The sequence below is a fragment of the Arachis ipaensis genome, chromosome B05 (genome assembly GCF_000816755.2).
Source record: "Arachis ipaensis cultivar K30076 chromosome B05, Araip1.1, whole genome shotgun sequence".
NCBI lineage: Eukaryota > Viridiplantae > Streptophyta > Magnoliopsida > Fabales > Fabaceae > Arachis > Arachis ipaensis.
In genome coordinates this window covers 20,761,122-20,776,988 of record NC_029789.2, presented here as the reverse complement: position 1 = coordinate 20,776,988, position 15,867 = coordinate 20,761,122, and the positions used below count along the sequence as shown (strand labels likewise).

The 15,867-nt window shown below is 34.6% G+C and overlaps 1 protein-coding gene and 2 long non-coding RNA genes across 3 annotated transcripts in view; all 3 read left to right on the top strand.

The window, feature by feature from the left end:
- LOC110271829 overlaps window positions 1-6,305 on the top strand; it is a 13,615-nt gene extending 7,310 nt beyond the window's left edge. The window contains exon 3 of the long non-coding RNA XR_002362614.1: window positions 5,973-6,305. This is a non-coding gene — a long non-coding RNA (uncharacterized LOC110271829). The remainder of the gene's footprint in view (window positions 1-5,972) is intronic.
- On the top strand, window positions 1,751-3,523 carry LOC110271828. Its single transcript, XR_002362613.1, has 4 exons — window positions 1,751-1,949; window positions 2,030-2,102; window positions 2,183-2,378; window positions 2,995-3,523. It is a non-coding gene; the product is annotated as an uncharacterized LOC110271828 (long non-coding RNA).
- LOC107640343 lies at window positions 7,856-8,861 on the top strand. The gene is made up of 2 exons (XM_016343867.1): window positions 7,856-7,889; window positions 7,993-8,861. Exons 1-2 carry the CDS (start codon window positions 7,856-7,858, stop codon window positions 8,859-8,861), a joined length of 903 nt encoding a protein of 300 aa, XP_016199353.1.

Here is a 15,867-nt window from a genome sequence, read left to right as displayed (position 1 = left end):
AATGGAGAACTTGAAATAGCTTTGATAAATGATGAAGAATTGAGTAAACAGATTGGGAAAATTAAGGATCAATAAAAAAGATCTAAAATTGGATGGATTCATATTAGTACTATACAAGTCTTAATCAAATCTACATATATGAAAGGAATTAATTCACCAATAAGTTTAGCAATCTGTGACAAAAGAATTACTGATGACCCGATAGATCAAATAATTGGAATTGTTCATGGAAACTTGGCAAACGTAAATGTTAAATTCAATGCTCATCTTGGATATGCTATACCTTTATCAACTGAAAATCTTGGAAGATCTGTAAGTTTGGCTTATAAATTTCATAGAAAGAATCTAATGGAACAAGATGATGAACCATTTTCAATTACATATGCAATAAATTATGCTTTAACAAATAGCCATCATAGTATAATATTTAAAAACAGAGAAAGAATTTATGTCGATGAATTATTTCAGAAAATTGTAAAAACAGAAATACCAAAATATAAAGCTATTGAAAACTCAGTTCTATTATTAAAAGAACCATCAGAAAAATTGGTTTCATCAAATTTTCAAATAAGAGAATCTAAAATTAATAGCCCTTTAAGTTTATCTAAGTTAAAGATTAAAGAAGAAAATTCTGAAATAAAAGAATTAACAAAAAAGGTCGAAAAATTAAATGAAACCCTAAATACTAAATTATGACAATAAATAAAGAAGAAATATATGTAACTTATCAAGATAAGAAACAAGAGCTCTTTGAAAGAGAAAATCGTTTGAATTATTTGCAGTTTTCTGAAATAAATCAAAGAGCACTTGAAGCTCTAAAAATAATCTATGACAAGTTAAAAAGAGAAATTGAAGAGCTAGAAAAATTAATAGAATCTCTAGAAAATAGTGATGAAGCGATGATAGAATTTGCAGAAATTCTAAAATAAATAATGAAGCATACAAAGATTGAAAGACCAGAAAATAAAATAAAAAGAAAAAGAGCGAAAAAATTAAAAAGTAAAATAAAGGAATATAAAAGGGAATTAAATAATCTTCAGATCGAAATTGATGACCTTATAATAAAAAGGATAGAAATAAGAATAAATATAAACAAGTTGGAGTTAAACTTAAAAAATTTATAAATGCCTGGAAAACCATATTATGACTTAAAAGAATTAAAGCTGTTAAAAGAAAAAATGGAGAATGAGGTTGAAAAATTAAAAAGATATTTAGAAACAACAGAAAGCGTAGAAATAAAAGAAGTTTTTGAAGATTTGAGAAATTATATTAAAGAAAATGACAAACAGATAAAAGATTTTATATACAATAATCCATGCAAAAAAGAATATTATAAACTAAAACAAGATTGAAAAACTATAAAAATGAAATCAGAATTATAAATACTAGTAATAGTAGAAATGGTCAACATTTTTATGAATTTGCAAATTATTTCAAATTTATACAAATTATAAACTTATTCGAAGAAAAATATGAAGAGTGAAATTGGTATCAGAGCCAAGTTAACGATTAAGGGTAACACTTTCTCTTTAAGCAACACTTTTAGTGATACGCTTTTAAATCAATAAACAACCAAATAAAAACAAAAATCTGTAAATCTGTACCAAAACACATCTGTACACTAGATGGACCCTAAATTGAATTACAAACTTAACTTGAATAATAATTTTAAATTAAATCATTGTCATCACTACAGCAGAGGCGGAGCCTAACGGCGGCTAAACAGCGGCCCTGGCCAAAATCGCCGCGAATTGAAAATATCCTAGCAGAAGTAAGCAGCGGTCTAGCAGAAGCTGTAAAATGCCCCTTGGATAGCGGCTATGCTCAGAACCGTTGCGAAATTGGGGGTATATATCTTCGCAAATAATAGCGGGAGCAGAGGCGCGAAATTTCACCCACACTCCCTGTGCCGCAACATCCCCAGCGACTACCCCCAGAAACGCCGCTAGGTCAGAAACTTATCAGAAGTCACTGTTTCAATTCCCCTTTTAATCTTACAACCAGTTATTGATTTTTCCCAATTTTGCAGTTCCCGCGAGTTGAGCCTGATAACACGCCAATCAAGAGCGAGAGCAGAGGCGTGAAACCTTGAACTCACCCAGGTGAGGGTCTTATCATGATACAATTTTTCCATTCCTCCTTGTCATCTTACAACCATTAATCGATTCCCCCAATTCTGCAGAAACCCCCAATTTTTCAAGCTTTTGCGTCTCAACCACAATCCCCAAAACCCAAACCTCCCTCATTCACGGCGTGCGAAATCCCCGACCTCTGCTCCACCCTGGGCCTCTGTGTGGGTGGTTGAGTCGCGCAGCTGCCATCCGTGCTTCTCTCACTGGCCTCGAAGTGGAGCATATCCTCGATCGTGCGTGAAACCGGTATCTATGTTTTGTTTTGTATCATCTTTATTTCCAAAATTTTGTTCCGGCTTGATTTTGCATCTCAATATGAGGTACTTTAGTTGGCATTCTTGTTATCTCTGTTCTGTTATGCTTCCTCCCTGCAGAAAATTAGGATTTCCATTAGATTTATGGGTCAAAGTATTAATTAATTTGTTAATGTGTTCCTCACAAATACTGGAGTTTTATATGTGGGGTTTTATTTTGAATTTTTTTAATTCATGGAATAACTAAGAAAACAGGGTTAAGATATGTGATGGCAGGTTGGTGGATTAACAATTAGTTTTGCAGTGTTTATGATTCGGTACATGGGGGAAGGAAAAAAAGTTGGTGTGTATGGTATTATTAAAAACCTTGTGATGTTGTTGTTTGGTGAATATGTTCCTTGACACAGTGATATAGCTTATTAGCTTCTGATTGTGATCTTAGATACCATGGTACTCATCTATCCCTCTCAAGTTTTCATGCTTCTTTCCTTTTGTTTTTCTGGAACCCTGTTGGGATCTCAAGTGGAAAGCATATCCTTGCACTAGTAACTGCACGTCTTTGATCAGATTTGAGTTCTGGGAACTAAAATCTCGCTGTTTTAATGTAGATTCATTTGAAACTAAAAGTGTGTAACGGCTCTTCAACGAAGAAGGTTCTGGTGTAGGAAGCAACGTCGTAAGGTGTCGAGACTGCGATCAAGGTTATTTTACTTTCAACTTTGTCATTTGTTATGGGTATGATGATTTAGATTTATTATTATTGTTCCATTCATATTTTGCCTATGTGAGATATAGAATTGATCATTCTCTTAGTTAGGAAAAAAAAAATAATAAGAAGTAATTGAGACTGGTACAACATATGATATTGTTAAGGTATAATATTCAGCATTGACAACTTCTCAACACTGCCACTTGTTCAGCGTTATTGCACGTATACATTTTCACTACTTTGATGAGAGTTCTCAATCTGAAAAGCATATTCAGATCAAAGGACTTAATATGTAACTAATCAATAATTCAGTAGGAGCAGCCATGCTTAATATTCTGTAGATATTGTACAAGCTATTACCCAAGAAAAATAAATTGAAGTCATCCTATAGAAATTCATACTTTGTATATATTTGTACCCAAGTTGATAACTACTATCCACATATTAGTCATCAAATTCAGTATTTAAATAACGTGTTGATTGGCTAGATAGATAATTGAGTTAGATTAATTAGCAGATTGTAATTCAATATTTAAAGTGACATTGCTGATTAGAACCTCATCAACAAACCCGGTTCTGTTGCAGGAAGCGACTTCGTTCGGTGTCGATTGCTAAGTATTGTGCACAAAAATTGCCAAAGGGTGTTGTTGTTTGCACTGTTGATAATAATTGCAAAATAATTTGGGGCATAGAAGCTTCTAGAGCACACTTCAAACAAGATATTTTTTCTTTCAACTTTCTTATTATATATGAATATCATGATCTTGATTTATTATTGTTGTACTATTCCTCGTTGGGCTTTGTGAGTAGTAGAATTGATCATTCTGTGCTACACAAGAATGCATATCTAATAATGCATGATATCAGCACCAGTTTATAAAAGAATGCATTACCTGGTAGGGACGTTAAATTGGAAGGGTGGGGGTTAAAAAGGCTGAAATTCACATAATGCTTTAAGGATAAAGGATGAATGGTATATTGAGAATACATATCTAATGAAGCCATATTTTACAAGAACTAGGACTTTGTAAAATTGACTCTTCCAAGTGATCATTGAACGTTGGTAATTTATTTTTCAATTGCTGTTTTGCTGGTCCATTAAGTGTGCTTTAGACCTTGGTATTTTGTGAAAACATTTTTGTTAGAAGAGGTTAACATTTTATTTCAGCAGAATTTCATTAACCTTTTTCAGCAAATAAATAAGGTAACATTGTGATTCCTTTGAAGTTAAATAATTAGAATTCAGAAACCAAGCTCACCCCAATCTAGGATGAGATGCTAAAGTGAGAAGAATGAGTTCAAACCGTATAATGAACCACTCATGCATTTAATGGTTACTGCAATATTTAACTGTAGGAAAACAAGCAGGATTCTAACACATTTATCATTGCCCGAAAACTAAAAAAACCTTGTCTCCCTGATAGCGCTTGCCCTGTTTAATTAGAACCTAAACATAGAAAAATGTGGAGTTAATATTAATATCATTTGATCTGGAATCTCCTATATGATTATTGAAGAGGCTAAGGCAAAATTGGCTTACTGGGACCAATAGGAGTATAGCAGCTAACACCATCACACCAGAAGATTGTGGTTGAGAGAATAAGCCCTATTTGTTTGAACAATTGTCAACTCCTAATGCAATAAGCAAGAGACCTAAAAACTCCCCTGCAGTTAGATACTTTCTTGATCTTTCTTGATCTCAATCTCTTTTAACAGTGTTATTTTACTCAACTTAAAAGACTTTCAAACTTTTAGTTCCTTAATAGTCATACTTATCCCTAAAAAAAACAACATTCATTCTATACTTTGCACATATACATTTTGTATTTATAAGAAACAGAGGTGAATGGGGGTATATAGTGTTTATCTTAAAGTAGCAATGTTGATTGATAGAAGTAATAGCATTATTGCCACCTTGGGATGATGAGACCAAAGTAATAGCTTTGTTTTTCTTTGGACTTTCCTGTTTTCAATTGTTATGAGAAACGGTGAAACTAATCCTTTATATGAGTTGTGTTTCCCTTGCAGCTTTTAAAGTAATACAATAAAATAAAATAAAACCATGTTAGAGTTTGAACTTATAGTCCTTTAGGATTTGGTTATTTTTGCATTGCTTTCATTCTGAGTTAGTTATGAAATGCTATTTGGCTTGTTTGATCCCATGAGATTTTTATGGAGAGTAGGAACTCCTTCAGTTGTCACTATCTTTATCTTCAAAATCTCTGAATTTGTTTGGCGTTGTAGCATAACTGGCTAGTCTTCTGAATAAATACCTTCTTAACATGCTTTCATGAAAATGTCAGTGTTAGCAATTACCTTAACGATGATCCCAATGCTATTGTCGTTCAAGGCACCTTCCTTAAAATTTTCGTGAGAGATATTAACTATTGGAAAAGGCATATAAAACTTTCAGCAGAGTTGGTGAGAGACGTACTTTTTGGTCTTGCATATGGGGGTAGCATTCCCGGATACCTTTTTATTTTAAAGCTTAGTGCAAAGCATCCCGCATTATCAACAGATAAAATAATATGCTGCAGAGCATTAATTATCCAACATCCAAAACAATATTTGAGCTTTGCAATTGAATGTTTGTTTTATTTATTTAATTTTTCTACTTGTGGTTCATTTGGCAGTATAATGTTGATTGAAAGAAAATATAGCCTTGGCTTGTGATATCTAGATTATTGTCTTTAACGTATTTATAGGCTTTTGCCACTGCATGAGAGAGTTTGAAGTAGTTGCACATGAATACTGATAGTAATCTATTTATATAAAAAAATAGTTAAGTTCTATTCAAAAAAACCACTTAGGTTCTAATGAAAGAATGCCAAAAAAAATGGTTCAATGAAATCAACTCTGGAAAATCCTACCAACTAGTTCAAAACCAATTTCAGGAAAAATACCAGATACTATTGGCAACTTGCATAAGCTAACTACTCTTAATTTGGACACGAACAATGTTTCTGGTGTTATACCATATTCTATCAGTTCTTGTGTCTCTCTTAATGAAATAAACTTTGCTGGTAACTCTCTTTCCGGAGAAATACCAGTTGGTATTGGATCTTTGCTCACACTCAACTCATTAAACTTGTCCTCGAATAAACTTTCCGGCAAAATTCCATCAAGTTTATCTGCACAAAAGCTTAGCCTTCTTGATTTATCAAACAACCAGTTGTCTGTTCCCATACCAGATTCACTTGCTATCTCAGCTTACAAATAGGGGTGAGCACGGGTAGCGGGTACCCGATTACCCACCCGAATCCGAACCAAACCAATCAAATTGGTTCTGGAACCGACGGGTAATCGGGTCCAACCCGAACCAAACCAATGACATTTGCTGATGATTGGTTCGGGTATCAGTTTTAGGGGCGCGGAACCCGAACCAACCCGTATACCCGATCATAATTAATTAAATAATATATATATATGACTTTTTATGTGTTTTCTAACTCATAACCCTAATCCTATCTCACTAATGTTTAGATTTTAATGTGTTTTAGTTTTAGCTTCTTTCAAAAATTATTCACTAGACTTTTGTATTTAACTTCTAATATTTTTATTGCACTTTTATATTTTCATTAGACAAGATTATTTACTATTAATATGTTTGGATTTTGATGAGTTTAATTTTTAATGTATTTGGTATTTAATATGTTTGCATTATTTCTGTTGATGTTACATGTTTATTGTATTTCTTGAATTTTTAAGATAAAAATTTGCCAATTTGATTTTTTTTTTATGAATTTCAAAGTCATTGGGTACCCGCTACCCGAACCGAACCAATCCGCTCTTAATCGGTTTGGTTTGGTTCGGATACAAGCACAAAAAAATGCAAATCCGAACCAAACCAAACCAATTACTTTTTAATCGGTTCGGTTCTAATTTTACCTTGAATCCGAACCAAACCGACCCGTGCTCACCCCTACTTACAAAGATGGTTTCATTGGGAATCCTCACTTATGCAGCCAGATTTTGGAGAATTTCAAGCCATGCTTCTTTGAATCTGAGGGCTTGAGACGAATCAGAACACTTGTGCTGTGTTTGATTGCTATTAGTACAGTTTTCTTACTGTATATCAATATGATGTTTCTAGAAAAAATTATGCCATCTACATATTAGTATAGTTTTCTTACTGTATATCAATATGATGTTTATACTTACCACCAAAGTCAAAGAAAATAACAACTCCATGAACAAACTTATTTTATTACTTTATTAAGAACCTTTTGTCATCCTTACAAAGATCTTCATCATCAACATAAACATGCCAGCATGCTTTACTAGAGAATCTTGGGAGTAAATGTTTAGATTTATCTCCAAAATTTTTTTATTAAATTATTTTTTATTAATTTTTTCCTAAAATGAACTTTTTATTTTTTTTTCAAGTGATCTTTTTAATCAAATTTATCTTTCAAAGAATTTAAATTAAACATAACAGAGGATATTATATCCGGCTATTCTCTTCTTATTTTGTTGAGTTAACCCGCAATTAAGGGCAGAAAATTTGTATTTGAGGTTTCTATTCTTTATGATTGTTTAGTTTCTTATTAGTTATTACATAAATCTAACTTTTACTCCTTTTTTTTTTCTCATTTTTTAAGGTTTTTCCTTCTTTGTCTTTTCATTTTTTGGACTTGGGATCAGCAATTCTTTCTATCAGTAATTTTTTAGAAAGCACAGAATTTTGACAATGAGTGAGCAACCTCCCCAATACCTTTCTACATGGTTTTGCTTGCAATATATTGTCGAGTTTATTACGTATGGTACTCTCCCATCTCATAATTGTGATAAACTGTTACTGGTTTTCTTGACACACACCCCATTTTTTCTTTTTTTTTTTAGTTCTATGTAATTTTTTACTATTTATTTATTTGTTTGTGCTATTTTATCTATTTAGACATTGATAAGAGCTGGATTACAAAGCCACGAGGTAGTGTAGAATATAGGGATGGTCTGAATAGATTTCTTGACTTCGCATTTGCCAATGCATCATCTGATGGGATGATACATTGTCCATACCCTTTGTGTGGGTTCCAGTTTTTCCAAACTAGAGAGGACGCCTACGATCATCTTCTAATGAAACCCTTTCCCTCTAACTATACCTTTTGGTTACATCACGGTGAGAGGATCGTAGACGAGAGATCCAGCGGTAGGGAAGAACTAGAACCCACTGTAAATTCAGGAGATCAAATGCATGACATGGTCCACGACGCATTCAACTTGCCAGGACTGCAGAGTGATGATGAAGACTCGATGAATGGGCATGTCGGAGACGTTGCGAAGGGGTTGCCGTACTTATCTGACGAACCTAGCCGCGAGGCTCGTGCCTTTCACGACTTGCTAGAGGATGGCGAGCAGGAATTGTACCCGGGATGCTCAAAATTCTCGAAGCTGTCTTTCTTGGTGAGGCTGTACCATATCAAGTGCATGTGCGAAGTGAGCGACAAGGCTTTTCGTTTGATTCTAGAGCTACTGAGGGATGCCTTTGAGCATGCAAGGATTCCAAAGACATTGCACGATGCCAAGAGGATCATAAGGAAGCTCGGTATTAAGTATAAGAAGATAGATGCATATCCAAATGACTGCATGCTGTATCAGGGCTTTGATCAAGACCTGTCTAGATGCAAACGGTGTGGAGCATCCAGGTGGAAGCAAAAGACCCGGAAGAATTTCTTATTAAGGATCAACACAGTTGTCAAGAAGAATGAGAAACCTCTACTGGCGAAGATTCTCTGTTACTTTCCTTTGATTCCACGGTTGCAGTGATTATTCATGTCCAGCAAGACATCCGTGGACATGTTATGGCACAAGAGAGGAACCAACTCTGACGGTTTCTTGAGGCATCCCAGGAACGGCGAGGGTTGGAAAGCATTTGATAGGAGATATACTGACTTTTCTGGCGATCTGTGCAATGTTCGCTTAGCCCTGGCTAGTGATGGCTTCAATCCTTATGGAAACCTCAGTTCAAAGTACTCAATATGGCCAGTGATTCTTATTCTGTACAACCTACCCCCATGGATTTGCATGAAACAAACCAACTTTATTCTCTCTATGATTATTCCCGGTCCTAAAATGCCTGGCAATGACATAGATGTCTACCTACAGCCCCTGATCGATGAGCTGAAGCAGTTGTGGGCCGGTGTTAATACGTACGACGCCAGTGAGAAGAAAACATTCAAGATGTGAGCTGCACTGATGTGGACTATCAGCGATTTTCCTGGCTTGGACAATTTATCTGGCTGGAATACTTACAGCGGGAGAGCTTGCCCCATGTGCAATTTGGATGCTGAGACTATGCGACTCACCTTCAGTCAGAAATGGTGTTATATGGGTCATCGTCGCTTCTTGAATCGCGATCACAGATATAGACAGGACCGGAGTAGATTTGATGGCAAGTTAGAGGATAGATCCCCACCTACCAAATTGACTGGTAGGGATGTCTTGAGACAATTGGAGGGTGTTCCCGTCTCACAAGGCAAGGTGCAAGCGGTGGGCGGTAAAAGAAGGCACGGACAGCAGACCGTGGTGCAAGACGAGTCTCCTTGGAAAAAGAGGAGTGTATTCTTGATCTGCCGTACTGGGAGAACAACGAATTACGTTACAACCTTGACGTGATGCACATAGAGAAGAATGTATGCGACAACATTGTTTTTACCATGTTGAACGAGAGCGGTAAGTCTAAAGACTACCTAAAAGCTCGAAAAGATCTCCAGCTGATGGGCATCCGGCAGGATATCTGGCCACTTGAAGGTGGAAAGTATCCCGCTGCAATCTTTACCATGCGGAATCCAGAGAAGGATGTCTTTCTTAGGACAATCAAGAATGTGGTCTTTCCAGACGGATACTCTAGCAACATCTCTCGCTGTGTTGATTTAAAACAGCGCAAAATATTCAGCTTGAAGAGTCATGACTGCCATATTCTAATGGAACATCTACTGCCAATTGCGTCAAAACACGTGTTGCCCACCCCAGTTTCCGCCGTCTTGGCTGAGTTATCAGCCTTTTTCTGACTAATATGCAGTAAATCCATAGATCATCAACAACTTCCTCTCCTTCAAGATCATGTGGTCCATACTTTGTGCCACATGGAGATGATATTTCCACCTTCCTTCTTCACAGTTATGGTTCATCTAATGGTGCACTTGGTCAAGGAGGTACGTCTCGGTGGCCCAGTGCATTACTGGTGGATGTACCCAATTGAGAGGTATTGATCTACTTAAGGTTGCAGAGGGCTACTTCGTATTTTTATGGATATATAACTTTGTTTTGCTTATATTTTAATTTTGTTTTTGCTACAAGTTTAGATTATATTTTTGTTGAAAATATCCGCTCTTAAAATAATAATAAATATAAAAAGAATTTAAAAAAATAATTCAATAATACTTTAAATAAATTAGGCGGGTTTTTTTGAAAAACTGAAATTTCTTTTTTTTTTTCTTAAATTAGCGGCGGTTTTAAACCGCCTCTGTTTGGGTTTAGAGATTATAAAAACGTTTACATCTGGCGGCGGTTTGCAACCGCTGGTAACTTTGAGCGAAACTGATGTCCCATTTGTGGAAACTTGGACATATCGTGATAACTTGCGGCGGTTTGAAAACCGCCGGTAAATATGAAGCAAACCGTGTCAGACTCAATTGGCGGCAGTTTTCTATTGTGTGTCGCAAAATTTTGATTTAGCAGCAGTTATATTAGCGGTTTATGAAAACCACCGCCAAACCCAATTTCGACGCCCATATCCATGGCGGTCCTATGAATCACGGCATTTATTTTGCGGCGGTTTAAAACCGCCGCTAATAAAAAAAACCGCCGCCAATTCGCACCTCCCTTGTAGTGATAAACTAATCAATATTAACTAATTTTTGTTTTTTATTATAAAAATATTTGTTTACCCTTATTTTTGGCGAGTTTAGAATTTAGAGCACGGTTTAGAATTTAATATTTAGAGTTTAAAAGTTGATTTTAATTTTAATTTGTGTAAAATATTTTACACATTTATCTAATCATATTTGTTTTTTAAAATGATCATTCATGCATTTAATGTAAAAAGTTTTTTGATGAAATAAAGTTATATAATTAAATGCACATATAAAATTATTTTAAAATTAAATAATTTTAAAATATTGGTTAATATTAGTTGAAAATAATTATTCTCGAACTGAACTCATACATATAAAATTTAACATTTTGTCAACAATTTTCATTTGATACCATGTAACTTATTCTACTTCTGTAATATCACTACAAGAAAAATGTTGAGTATTGTTAGATTTTTTTTGTTAGAAAAAAGGACAAAAAATTGACGGTACTAGAATTATCATTGGAATAAATCAAACGATATAAATCTCGCAGGTAAATATTTCCTGTCAGAATTTTTTCGTCCAACTGTAATTATCATCTTTTGCAACGGATTACGAGCTCGAAAAACTAATTGGTTACCGACAAATTTTTTTGATGGTATTATTGGTGCCAAAAATGTTGTTTTCTTCACTGTTACCATTGGATTATTCTCACGGTAAATCCGACGATAATGTCAATTTTTTTAAATTTAAAATAAATGGTCAATTTTAATTTTTAATTTAAATTTATTTTTCACACAATTTATGGTCAATTCATAAATAATGAAAACATATTATTCAAAATAAATAATACAATATTCAAATAAATTAAAAGTCAAGTACATCAAATAAATATAATGAAATAATAAAACAAAACATTAATAAATAGAGATTCAGGTAGTCCTCGTCATCGTCATCGTCGTCGGTCCTGTGGCCCTGAGGCGGCGGCACAGAAGGTAGTGATGTTTGTGTGTCCCCAGCAGAGATGATGCCAGCGGCGCACATCTGTGCCTGGTACACCTCCATCTGAGCTTGCATACGCTGAAGCCGTTTTAGCTGCTCCCTCCACTCTAACTTGAGGTCATCCCTATCCGTCAGGCGTGTGAGGATCTCTTGATATCTCTCCCAATAATTGTTTAGCTCCTGAGCCTGCTGGTGAAGGTTGCACTGGAGCTCCTACACTTACAACCTCAAACCCACACCTTCTTTGAACTTGACAGTTCGACTGGTGGCAGAGCCTAACGACGGCCTCAACGTGGAAGTGTGGATGCTGCTGGCAAAGAACGACTGGAGCTGCAGAGCTATAGGTGGCGTCTTCCCCACTTTGCTAAGACTGCTGAGTCGCAGCCTCTAGTCTCTATGTGTAGGACTCCTGTGTAACACAAGTTATTGTGATTAGTATGATAAATATACAGTTAAGCTCTAATAATTTTATACCAGAAGATCATATGTATGTTTACTCACATAATGATCCTGAGATCATTGATCAGCAAATTTCACTTTGTTCTCCTTTAGTGTGTGATTGTACTTGAACGTCTCCGCCAATGTTGCCTCACGATCTAACGACTTCGACTACACATGTTGCACTGAAACAATATGATTCGAATGTATAGTGAGGATATGTAAAAGAATATAATTAAGTTATTAATAGAATTAAAGTCGCTACATACCAACCTGACTTTAGTCTTCATGAAGGTTGCTGAGTCGCCAGTATATTTAGACGACCTGGTTGATGTCTGTTAGCTCTATTGGTGAGATGTCGATACCTGAACTCCTCATCAGTCTTTCAATGAACTAATAAAACCTTTTTTTATTTTCGGTAAATTCAACTGTTCTCAATATTTTTCTTATAGCATATGTCACATTTTATCTAGTCGTATAATTGTATTATACTAGATTAGATTAGATATCTTGAGCACATTATCATACCATCACTGAATATTTAACATATGCTCAATGCCTAAAAGTTTTCAGAAATTTCATAAAGAAATTGGCGTTACAGTTACCAAAAATTAGGTAGAATTTTCTATTGGTATGTGTACTTAGGCATCGTTTAGTTGATGTCTGTGTATGCCAAAGATAGAGACATGGTAGGACATGTTTTTTGTTTGGTACGTGAGACATAAAACTAAGAGAGACACGGTGACACAAAGATAACCACGAAAAATATGTATTTTGTGTCTTTTTAATTTGCTAAGACACTCACTTTTAGTTTGAGACACTGATATTTTTACCACTTTATCCATTCAACCTAATTTTCTTTTCTTCAACCATTCTTCATTTTCTCTCTCTGTAGCCTCCATACTCTCTGCCCATTGTTGTTGCCCGATTTGGGCTTCGATGGCATTGCTTCCATTTATTCTCTGGCAGCGCTGTTTGTCTTCTGTCTTCTCCTTGCAGGCGGCGTCACAGCAAAGAAGAAGGTCTGTCTGCCTCACCCTTCGATCAGCATCAACAACGATTGCCATAACGACGAAGACCTCTCCCCCTTCGCATTTCGTTCTTCCTATCTTTGGCAGCAGGAAGAACTGCAGATCTATTGCGGAAGCAACCACATATCTCATTCTTCTCTACTTCTTTCTTTTCTTTCATCTACTCTATTGCCTTATTCTACCTCACATTCAATTTGTATTTGTTTTATTTTTTTAATAAAATTTTTGAATCCGTTTGTATTATTCAAATAGGAAGATATTGAAGAACTTTTGTTTATTTTATAAATATCAAATTTCGAATTGAATTTTATTTGTGGTGTTTTTTGCTGTGGACGGGGTGATAACTTATTCTCTGTTTGGATTAATGGAGATTTGTGTTTGTTATGATGATTTTTAGCAATTTTGGGTTAGTTTTGATGCTTTTGGGGTTGATTTTGTTTTAGATGAAGAATTACTAAAAATTAAAAAAGAATCTGTGTTAGTTTTGAAGATAGTGATGCCATAGTAAATTGTGATGATTTTGAAGGAATGTGAAAAAGTATAAGTGGTGATTGATAAACCACTATTTTATGGTTTATCTTGTGCTAAATTGAGTAGATTTTATCAATTATTCACACACTTATTCATACAAACGGCATGGTTTTACAAATCATTCCTAATTTTGTTCCATGATTGAAAACTTGCTTCCTAAGCCTTCAAATCGTTAGTTTTTAATTCTCCTTTATTACCATTCGATGCCGTGATGTGTTTGTCAAGTGTTTTCAAGTTACAGGGCATGAATGGCTTAAGGGATAAAAAGGAGGCATGTCAAAGTGGAAGGAACACAAGAAACTAAAGAGATTACAAGCGAGCAGCGACGCGCACACATGGCTGACGCGTGTGCGCGCATTGGCGCATTTCATAGTGACAGTACACGTGACAGAGCGTCACGTGCTGCACTTATCAGAACTTACTGAGGGCGATTTCTGGGCTATTTTGGACCCAGTTTCAAGCCCAAAAACGCAGACTAGAGGCAGGGGTATAGCTGAGACTGAGGGGACACTTCACTTTCATTTTTTTTAGTTTAGTTTTAGTTTTTTGAATTCTAGAGAGAGAAACACTACCTCTTCTAGGGTTCTTATCATTCTTAGTTTATCTTCAAGTTGGATCCAGAGAGAGCTACTACTACCTTCAAGTGGAGTTATTATCGTTATAGTTTGCATTTCTATTACCTCTACTTCTTTGTTTTTCCATTTAGTTACTGGAATTCATATTGGGATTTTGTTAATTTTAAATTTATTAATGAAATTAAGTATTTTTATATTTAATTCTATTACTTTTTAATTTTTTTAATTAATTATTAGTGCCAATTTTAATTTTACTAATTTATTTTAAATCACTATGTCTCTTATTTATTCTTATTCCATGTTGTTGAAAATGACATTCATGTTAATGATTTAAAGCTCCCAACTTGGCTTGGGAGTTGATTAATTGAAAACCCTTGAGTTGGAATACTCAAGTATTAATTTGTAATTGGAAATTGCTAGCTAACTCTATTTTCACTAATTCTAGTCCTTCCTTAGGTTGTGACTAGGACTTGTGAGTCAGAGTTAGTGCTTCTTACTTGACTTTTCTTTATTAGTTAGAGGATAATTAAGTGGAAGTAATAACCTTTTACTATTATACTTGAAAAAATCAACAAGGATAGGAACTCTAGTTTTCATTCCCAGCCAAGGTCCTTTATTTCAAATACACATCTCTTGTTATTTGCCCCTTGCGTTAATTCCTAGTTATTTATTTTTCCATTTTTCAAACTTCAAAAATTACACAGAAAATTCTTAACCAATAAATTGCACCTTGTGTCAATTCTTTGGGAAACGACTTGGAAATTCTACTCTTAGTTATTTGATTTTAATTGTGACATCCTTTTAAATTGATAGTGAAATTTTTGTCGGTTAAAAACTGTACTTGCAACGCTACTTTTACCAAAAAATCTTAACCGATATTTTTCCACCCATCAGATGGTGATACAAAAATAAATTGGATAAAATTGATTTTTTAATAGAATTGTGAATTGAATATTTTGTCTATGTCTTAATTATCAAATAAAATATAAAATTAATGTCTTCTTGCATTTATATACTTTTATGTATTTGTATCTGTGTTTTCATAGTCTTAAGACATGAACCAAACGCAATCTTAAAGAAAGATGTCTTCCTACAGACACCGATGACAAGACAAAACAAGCTAAGGAAAGGGGAACATATGCGCATATCACTACGTTGAGTTGTTAGATGAGTGTGGTTTTAGATCTGTGAAGTAGATTGGGCCAGGAGTTTTCTGCGATAACTTATGAACTTGTTCCACCTGTTTAGCTCTATGCTAATTCTTAAGGATAAAATAGTGTAATTATTTTTCGATTGTGATATGTTAGAATATACAAAAATACTATTTGTACAATAAAATTAGTCACTAATGTATTTGTATATAAATATATGTGTGATTTAATTTATTTTTAATGTGTAT

What these genes read in the sequence shown, in the direction of transcription:
- LOC107640343 (XM_016343867.1), top strand. Translation starts at nt 7,856, where the DNA reads ATGGTACTCTCCCATCTCATAATTGTGATAAACT. An exon ending in TCTCATAATTGTGATAAACT is followed by an intron (nt 7,890 to 7,992) that starts GTTACTGGTTTT and finishes TTATCTATTTAG; the next exon opens with ACATTGATAAGAGCTGGATT.